At 39.7% G+C, this 9,693-nt stretch overlaps 2 protein-coding genes across 2 annotated transcripts in view; one reads left to right on the forward strand and one right to left on the reverse strand.

The window, feature by feature from the left end:
- Positions 1-7,636, reverse strand: part of gatb (glutamyl-tRNA(Gln) amidotransferase, subunit B) — a 17,260-nt gene extending 9,624 nt beyond the window's left edge. The window contains exons 1-4 of the mRNA XM_062434127.1: positions 7,494-7,636; positions 5,535-5,688; positions 5,326-5,439; positions 451-649 (exon numbers count right to left, since the gene is read on the reverse strand). Coding sequence (XP_062290111.1) covers positions 451-649; positions 5,326-5,439; positions 5,535-5,688; positions 7,494-7,636 — 610 coding nt within the window. The remainder of the gene's footprint in view (positions 1-450; positions 650-5,325; positions 5,440-5,534; positions 5,689-7,493) is intronic.
- Positions 7,637-7,791: 155 nt separating this feature from the next.
- dctpp1 (dCTP pyrophosphatase 1) lies at positions 7,792-8,961 on the forward strand. The gene has a single exon (XM_062437503.1). It carries the CDS (start codon positions 7,879-7,881, stop codon positions 8,419-8,421), a length of 543 nt encoding a protein of 180 aa, XP_062293487.1. The 5' UTR covers positions 7,792-7,878; the 3' UTR covers positions 8,422-8,961.
- The last annotated feature ends 732 nt before the right edge of the window (positions 8,962-9,693 follow it).

Consider the following 9,693-nt stretch of genomic DNA (forward strand, 5'->3'; position numbering starts at 1 on the left):
ATCAATCCCACCGAGCCTTGTGACACATTTCTCTGTCGTTTTGTTAAAAACTATGTCATTTTCTTCCAGCAATAAAGGATGAGGTTGATGTTATTCAGGACGTTTCTAAATCTCAACCAATTCCTTGTAAAGACCAAAGTGTTCGTATATCTTTTAATACCTTTTCTGACTTCCCTACTCTCTGTGTGGCTCCACAACCATTTGATCAAATTTAAAGTAAGAAACAGTTTCATGTTACAAAAAAAAAAGTAAATTCTTCAAATAATTGGGGATCGTATGTTTTACAAAATGGAGTAAATATCGAATTTGTTGGAGACTTTTCAGGCTTTGGATGAACAGACAGCACATGTTAATAGGATTAAATCATTGTTGGTTTTCATTTTTCTGATGGGATTTATTGACAATAAGAAAAATACAGAATTTAACCAAACTCACGCTGACTATTGTTACCTGCTCTGTTGAGGTCTATGAGTGTCTGGCTGCGGATGTCATCATGGAGACTCTTGCCACTGTCCTGCTCCAGCTGAATCTGTTTGATGTGGACCTTTTTTCTCATCACCTGGTTCCTCTTTTTCCCTCCAAGGAGGCTGTAAGTCAGCATGCCATCTACTGCAATGGGCCTCCGTAGTTGGGTGATCTGGTATCCAGCCTGTTATGAAAAATAGATTACTATAAGAGTCTAAACTTTAAGAGGTGATCTAGTGAATAGAAGGGCCCAAAACCACAAACACCACACGTTGCTCTACTTAAATGACAGTTACAGTGCACCAAGTAGTTAAAAGACTGGATCCTTGTCTCTATAATGAGTGACTAAGGGGAACAGTAACAGCAGTATTTGCACACTTTTAAGCTGTCTTTTAATTAAGATATACAGTTATAACAGTTCCATCCCTTTTATGTCCTTTAAACTCTCAGTTAGAGGTGACATCATGTTGCAATAGCAGATAAAGACATCTTTTTCTCTGTAACAGATATTCCCATTTGTTATTATATTGTGGACTGATCCCTCCTTTAATTGTGTGTGTGAAATATATCAAATATGTAAATGATAATGTTATATGTTTGAACCTGATTTTTTGGTCACATTGGGGCAGCAAAGCTAACAAGCAAGCTATTATTATTATTATTATTATTATTATTATTATTATTATTATATATTATCACCTTTCAAAGTTGATGTGGCAAACAGTTGCCATCTACACATCTATCAGACACTTTAAGTAACATTGAGAACAGGCTGGAAAATCAAAAAATATTCTGACGGACACTGAAACACTCTGTAAACCTTAAAGAAACTGTCCAGAGATAATTCTCCATGGATTTGTCATCGCCAATGACGCATTTCACATGAAATGGTCCGCACTTACAGTATAAAGCACTTCCCTAATGACCATGGCGCTTTACATTCACACAAACAGTCATACACAAATGGAAGTAGAGCTGTCGTGCAAGGCATCCACCAGAAGCAACTTTGAGTTCAGTGTCTTACTCAAGAACACTTTGTAAAAATAGACAGAAGGAGCAAGAATCAAACCACAAATGACAATATACCCTACCTCCTGATCCACAGCTGTGCCTGAGAAGTAGTTATGTGATCTCTTGTTGATGTAGAAATATTAATTTAAGTTAAACCCCACTATTTCAGTGGAAAACCAGTAATAAGGAGGCAGCAGTCAGTGTCATGGGTCTATGCAAAGTTGATGCAGGCCGCATCAATTAAGCGTTGACTTGATTGGTTGGGCTTCATTATAATGCAGGGAGAGTGCTGCCATTTCACTCAAGGTTTCTTCTCACAAAAGCATAAGAATAAATATTTCATATGCTCCTGTATTCCTGAGGAATCTGCTACCCCAAGTATTAATTCCCTGCGTCACTATGGCAACCACATCACAGGAACTAAACATTAATCATACTTATGCTAAGAGAGTGAGGGCGTGGGAGAAGAGATCGGGGGGCTGTTAGTCACTGGCATTCTGTACAATGTGTCTGATAGACATAATCAATCACCTGCACACCTCCACCTTTTAAAACGAGTCGAGGCAAAACAGACTACTGGGAGACTTTCTTTTCCAATTTCTGTTCCTCGTGGCGGATTCAATCTTTAAATCTGCTGGATTTTGTAAATACTGTTGCAGCTTATCAGAAATCCCCTGTTTCTTACTTAATCTTTTCATGCCATTGTAAATGTTGTCCCTGCTGGCTGAAGCACAAACACACCACCCTGTACTTCAGGGAGCGTCTGTGTGAGTGGAAAAATCATTTGCATTTCCTGCATAATGAATCAACTACTACAGTCTATATAATGAAGGATGAGTCATGTTTGTTGTTTATAAGATCCAGGTGGCCACATTAACCTTTCCCAATTACGGTATGACAGCAGACTGAGCCTTTTTCACCCATTTCAAATCCACCGTTATAGATCCATGCCTGCACACATACTGTACGTACAGGATCAGACACACATACACACACTACAAACTAATTTCCGTGTTGTGAGCCGCTGAGTCATTTTATGACTCATTTCAAAGTCACTAAACAAACCAGACCCAGTCAGTCGCCTCACTCCTCACGCCTGCACACTGATGTTCTCCTCAGCTACCCACGGAGGTCATAAAGACATTCGTTACTCTCATTAAACAGATGTCAGAGATTCAATAGCCAGGCCATGTCTGTTTATTTGGAATGTTAATATCTCAAGGAAATTGTAATTATTTGTTTTCGCAGGCAGATTAGTGTGGAGTTGCTGAGCCATGTTATTAAACGGCTGTTAAAAACTTTATATATGTGTTTTGCCTGCCATTTCAATTCAAAGAAGCAATGCTGTTTGGACAGCAGCATTAATCATTTAATGAGCAACTGTGGTGTTTTACAAAATGCAATCAGGGATTTCTAGTGGAACGTATCAATAATGTACAATGCAATTTACAAATGTATTTTTCAAGGGCAGAATAATTTCTCCTTCGTTGCTGCAACTGGTTTTGGTTGTATAAGCGTTGATTACAGTCAAACTTTAGGCTGAATATAAAAATATCTCATCATCTGTACAATTATAGCCACACTGACTTCATCTTATCAAGCTGTTTCACACAACACTTGGGAAGGTCGTTCTTTGTGAGCAGCTGATGAGAGTAATGCAAATCAAATGACTGTAAACAAAGCAACAGCGGGAATGGTGCGCAGTGTGTACAGTCAATCTTAAACCTCAAATAAAAGGTTCAGGCTCAACCTGCTTGCATAAGTTTCTTGGGAAATCTTAGAGAAAAATAAAAACTATAAGTCGGGTATTGTTATCCTTGCTGTGTGTCAGTTACTGAAAATGAATCCAAAGGAGGTGATGCAATGCTCGGGAAACACACGAGAGAACAAGAGGAACCCAACATTAATCCTGACACTTCTGGAGGGGATTTTTTGCAGGAATTTCAAGATACACAGAGTTTCTGGGGAGATTATGTATCTCTACTCTGCTGATTAAATAAATACTGCTGCCACATTGTGATAACCAGTAAATCTATGAAATATTAAATGGGGGGGAACTATCAAGATCTATAGAAAACTGTTAGGCAGAATCAAGCGTTATCAGTCACATTTTCATAATAGAGTTGCTGCTTTAGTGAAGAAATTAGTGCGTAAACCAATCAGAAATATCTACGAAAGAGATTTTTTTCAGTGCAATACAGTAAGAAAAACAGTATAGTTAAATTAGCACAAAAGGGGGGAGGGTACTCGCGTTTTAAGCCACTACTATTTGCAGTTTCAGTGAAATACTAACATAGGAGAAGGAAATATGTCCCTTGATTTCTTCAGTCCATAATTATCATTCTCATTACCTTGCCTTTAGCTTTGTAAGCGCCAGACAAAAATTTAAAATGCAGATTCTCTGTGACCCCTTTCCCATTTTCTAGACTTACTAGAAGAAGTCTCTGCAGGGCAAGTCACCATGACATTTTGTCCTTTCCATCTGAGATTTAAAATGTTACTCTGAGGGGTAATGAAACCTTGCCATACATGTGCTCCATTACAGAGAGCAAAGTGAGTATCACTTGCACAAGACTATTAAATCAAAATATCGGGGTTAAATAGGTTTTTTTTAATACCTTTACCACTACCTTACCAGACTGGTATTCAGATCATGTGGACAGTTCAGTGAGAGTTTTAAGAGCAATTTAAAGCTGCGCTAATCAATATTTTATAGTAGCAATGGGTTGAAAAGCTGTGAGTCATGTGAAAAGAGTTGCTCCAGTGATGAATTAATGAATTATCACCACACTGTACTGTGCCCCTCAGCTCTTCGAAGCATTTTAGCATCTTTTAGATCATTGTTTTGGTTTTATGGCCTGTAAGTTTATCGTTTTGGTTCATTCTTACTGCTCTCATCAACGCCATATCCAGCCATAGCAGGCAAGTTAGTAAAGCATTTAGCGACTACAGAGCCAAATATTACCCTCAAATGTTGAGTAAATATTGGTCTTACATTCACCAGGTTGTTAGAAAAGCAACTTTGAACAAATGCTAACGTTTCTCTATATCTGCTGGATGTGTAAATAGCCAACTGTTAGCAATGTACTCAAATGCAATGTACATTCAAGGATGAGATAGCAACCATTAAAAAACAGATACCTTCTGTAAGAAAACTGTAACATAATGGAGTTCATTATGGGTAAGCGCTAAAAATAGGAGTCATCTTAATGACCATAAAAAATAGTTACGTTTTTAATTAACTATTTTATTTTCATATTTCCTAATTAGTTCAGACGACTCATGAACAAACTAACAGCTACACACATCATTAATACATTACGTGTACTATATCACATCCAGGATTACTCAAAAATACCTTTAGTTTTTATGACTCCAATAATGATTCAAATTATGTGAATATAAGAGCTGTCCCCAAATTATCAGCAAAGGCACTGAGAGGGAAATGACCTGTAGAAAATGTAAGGCTAGAAGTGCAGTGAATGAAATGAGCTAGTAAGTGAGGAAACACAGTTCATTTTCTTTAACAGCTTTCTGTGTCATCGTCTGTACGTTCGGCAAACAGCATTTCTGCTGCTTCAGCACGACTCGCTCACTGTGTCATTTAGAGCTCATGGCCGGAAGAGTTCACTGGGAGTGCTGTGATGGAGAGGCTGCAGGCAGATGAGGACAGCTTATATCAATGCAAAGGCAATGATGCAGCATGATGTAAAGGACAATGGCAGCTCTACAGTGCTGTTTGTCAGATAAGACAACTCTACTAAGACCAAATCTATGGTTCTACCATCTATTAAATCCTAGATGCTGCAAAGAAAACTACAGCTGAGGACAGGGAGTGGAAAAACTCACAGGGAGATCCGCATAGAAGTAGTGTTTCCTGTCAAAAAGTGACTTCTTGTTTATGGTGCAGTTGAGGGCAAGTCCTGTCATCACTGCTGCCTCCACGCATCGTCTGTTGAGGACCTGGGAAACCACAAGGGACATTACCGAATGACCTGACAAGAAAAGGAACAAAAAACAACAAGGTACTGTGCATGGCTGGGGACCCCACCACTTACAGGTAATGTGCCAGGTAAGGACGCATCAAAGAATGACACCAGGGAGTTTGGGGGTGCTGAGAAACGAACCGAAGAGCCAGAGAACAGCTTGGTGTTGGAGTGAATCTGAGAGTGAATTTCTAAGCCAACCACTCCAACCAGCTGCTCAGGAGCACTGAGGCACAGAGGAAGGAGACATGAGACAGACATAACCTAATGAAACAAAACTTCTCCAATATATGTAAACCTAGGAAACAAAATCAGACAGAAAATGAGCTAAATACAATTTCATACTACACGCTACAGTAACTTTAAGCAGGTTTATGTAAATGTGTTCATGCTGGAAAAGTGACAGAAATAAGTATATAAAAAAAACCAAAAAGCTATCTGATTTTTGAGAGTGCTGTTGTTGTGAGATGGTGCTCACAGCTGCAAAATATTAAGTATAAATATGAAATGAAGGTGAGACACCTCCAGTAAGAAAACAACAGTATTACATATTTAGAAAGGTTGCATATTGTATAATTTTCTTTTAGTATAAAATATTAAAGTATACTGTTTTCTTGCACATTAACTGCAAAAATAGTATACTGTATAGATTTGCATACAGTAGCTGGGGTTCAGGCTTACAGTGTTTTGCCTTTACATGGTTAGGTGTTGCAGAGATGACTGGTTTGGATTTGTACTAAATTCACAACCAGGTTAAAAGGAGAACTCCACAGATTTTACACGTGAAGAACAGTTTACTCATCATGGAGATGGAGAGTACTATTTAGCACATGAAAGCAGTTACATAGTGTCCTCTATGGCTCTGGATGGAGTTGTGTTAAAGGATGGTAAAATAGCCTGAGTGATGTTATTCTATAAGTAGTAAATAGTAATTCAATGAGATCACACATTTATAACAGGAACCAGTGTTTTTGTTGCATTATACTTTATTTATTCGGCAAAACCTTTGTCCATAATAACGTATTACTAATTTCCCCCCACACATTAGGAGCTATTCCTTTTGGGAGGTTGAATGTCTTCCTCAAGGACACTTGGCCAGATGGAAAAACCGGTGTTGAACTATCAACCCTGATGACCTACTGATCTACTGGACAACCTGACCTTTATTTGAACTATGGGACATGTAGGTTTAGGGCTGGGTATGGTTTTAAAAAATGACGATACCAGTACCAATTCAAGTACCTTAAAAGTGATACTGATGCCAATTGAGTACTTCATTTGATACCCATCATGTGAATAGAAGCATTAAATTGCATAAAATGCCACAACTCCTCCAGATTGTAGCTGCTGTGGCAGTGGGTCAATCACCTGTAGCATTAAATCCAAGAACACTTGCATTGGTTGACTGTGAGCACACAAAATTGTTATATATTTTCCAACTCTAGGTGCAAAAAGGATCAATCAAATTAATCAAAAATTACATTTTGATCGATACCTTGAAAGGTTTTGAGTACTGATACCCAGCCCTCCATAGGATCCAGCGTTTTTTTGGATATTTGCTCATAATACATATAAAAACAGAATATCAGGCTCTACTGCTCTACTCTTTTTTTCCAATCTGTGTCTTGTAAGTCTCCAAAATGTATAATAATGTTGTAATAAATTGCTGGCGTGTCCCTTTTAAAGAGATACAGATTAATGCTTCAACCATCATCCTCACACAGTGGTGCAGTGGGTAACCATGGCAACAATACTCGGTTGAAGTTGATGGTCAGTGGGTCGACCTGAACCTTTTTTTAATAATTTAATGACAGCTGCTTATTTTTTCTCCAGTAATTTACGGAGTAGCCACAGACTAGTTTAAATCTTAGGTATCTTAATATGCAAAGAAAGATATTAGACTTTTCCCCTACCACCGCGTCTATTGCCTTTGAGTGTGACACCTCGCTGTTTATTACCCCCTACATACAGGTTAGTAAGGCAGGTTAATGGCGATATAACACACAAACTACCTCCAGCGGCTTCACATACCTTTTTGCTCTCGGCTGCGCTTGACTGTAATGTCGACAGCTTCGTGTGATTATTCCTCTGACCACACTCGAAAGCTTTGGATGCAATATGTGTTTCTTCATGTTATTTAGCAGCTCACTTGCTGCCACAGAGGAGGCAGCCATGTTGTGTCCGGAGAGGCGCAAATGGTCACAGGACATGTAGTTTTTAAGGGACGTTTAACGCGTTTTCTGTTAAAAACTACAATACCCACAGTGTTTGTAGGCGCTTTTGATTTCCGGCATACGCGACGTCATATCCGTTTAGACAACTGGCGGGACTTCTACGCATGGTAGCGGCTTGTGAGTGTTGTTTACAGAGTTTGAAACTAGTTTTTAAGTGCCACAGTTGATACAATTGTGACAAAATGATGGCAACAAACGGAGAGAAAGCTTGTGGAGTGAAAGATGAGTCGTCGGTGTCCTCAAACGGCGCTTTTGGCAGCAATTCACCCTCAGCTGCTGTGAACGGCGCTGCAAAGGAAGCTTCACCGGCCTCCAAGCTGCAAAACGGAGGAGCTGAGGCGGCCAAAAGGTTCACCTTCACCTCCGAGCCCACCATCGAGGATATTCGGCGTTTGCAAGCGGAGTTCACGGACGAGCGGGACTGGAACCAGTTCCATCAGCCCCGCAACCTGCTGCTGGCCATGGTCGGGGAGGTGGGCGAGGTGTCGGAGCTCTTCCAGTGGCGGGGCGAGGTGGCCGAAGGACTGCCGGACTGGACCGAGTCTGAGCGGGAGCAGCTCGGCCAGGAACTAAGCGACGTGTTGATTTATCTGGTGGAGCTCGCCGAGAAGTGTCACGTCGACCTTCCCCAAGCGGTGCTCCGCAAAATGGCCTTAAACAGACTGAAGTATCCCGCCAGCAAGGTGCACGGCTCGGCCAAGAAGTACACAGAGTACAAGGACTAAGTTTTGTGTTTACTGACAGGTGTCAATGAGGGGACGCTGGTGGCAATGATGACTGGAGCTGCTACTATCTTCACTGTCAACATGCTGCAGCTGCACTATATAAACTACTGTTGAACTTTTTATCCCTTGGTTCAAATGTTTATTTTCCTGGGGTTGCACATGCTCTTAACTTGTATGTATCTTTGTCAGCCTAGTTGCCCAAAGTTAGTCAGTTTTGGCTTTTTCTTGCTGTAAACTTTTATATACAGTTTTTATAGTCTGATCATTGATCATCTTAACTTTTAAGATGTGCCTCTGCAGCAAAAATGCTCTTTTGGTACCAGTATACAAGAGGACTGTAACAGTGGTTTGGAAAGTTGTTGGTGTTGTCTTTAATGAATGTTCTGACCATCCCACACATGGAAAATTGAGAAAGCAGCAAAGGAAAACTTGTGAATTGTTATTATTTTTGTGTATATTTGAGTAATCCTAATTTCCCATCATGTCTTGTTTGGATCAAATCATCTGAGGTTTTGTTCATATCACCTGTTACACATTTTCCCAAAGTAAAAGCTTTTCTGCAAATTCTTTCCTCTTTGTATTTTTCAGTTAGTTTAAAGTGGTTGTGATAGCATGCCGACTACATGCTTGTAAGAGTTAGTTGAAAAGTAAGTCTAATGGAAGCCAATACAGTCTAATAATACAAGAGCACACTTTGCATTTATAATGTTCTGGTCTCATTTAACCGTTTTAGAGAGGTGTTGATTCAACATTATGGTTATTTTGGAGGCTGTACTTTGTGAAAGAAAAATTGTATTGCATTATACTGAGAGGTATCTTTGATAATTGGTCTGCCTCATTGATACAAAATGAGATAAAACACTAGAAACACCTCAGGCACCACAGACCCAGAACGCACTGGAGGGATTATAGATCTCTCCTGGCCTGGGTTAGCCTTGGGATCCCCCGGGAGGAGTTGATGAGTGTTGGTGGGGAGAAGGATGTCTGGGTTTCATTGCTCAGCTCTAATGCCACCATGACACGGTCCCAGATGAGCGGCAGAAGATGTATGGACACCTCTTGGTAAAATGCAATACAATTCTAAAGCACATTCAGTAAAAACATGAACATTATAACCTTCATGAAGGTTGGGTTTATTGCAGGGCTGTTGTATGAAACTGCATTAGTTTTATCTAGCTCTACCTAATGAATTGGAAATTTAGTGTATTTCTTATAGTAATGAAACTAGTTATTGGCGCACACTTGAAGCTTTCTATCTGCCTTTGACAATAT

Source organism: Scomber scombrus, chromosome 2 (genome assembly GCF_963691925.1).
Source record: "Scomber scombrus chromosome 2, fScoSco1.1, whole genome shotgun sequence".
Lineage (NCBI taxonomy): Eukaryota > Metazoa > Chordata > Actinopteri > Scombriformes > Scombridae > Scomber > Scomber scombrus.

What these genes read in the sequence shown, in the direction of transcription:
- dctpp1 (XM_062437503.1), top strand. Translation starts at nt 7,879, where the DNA reads ATGATGGCAACAAACGGAGAGAAAGCTTGTGGAGTGAAAGATGAGTCG.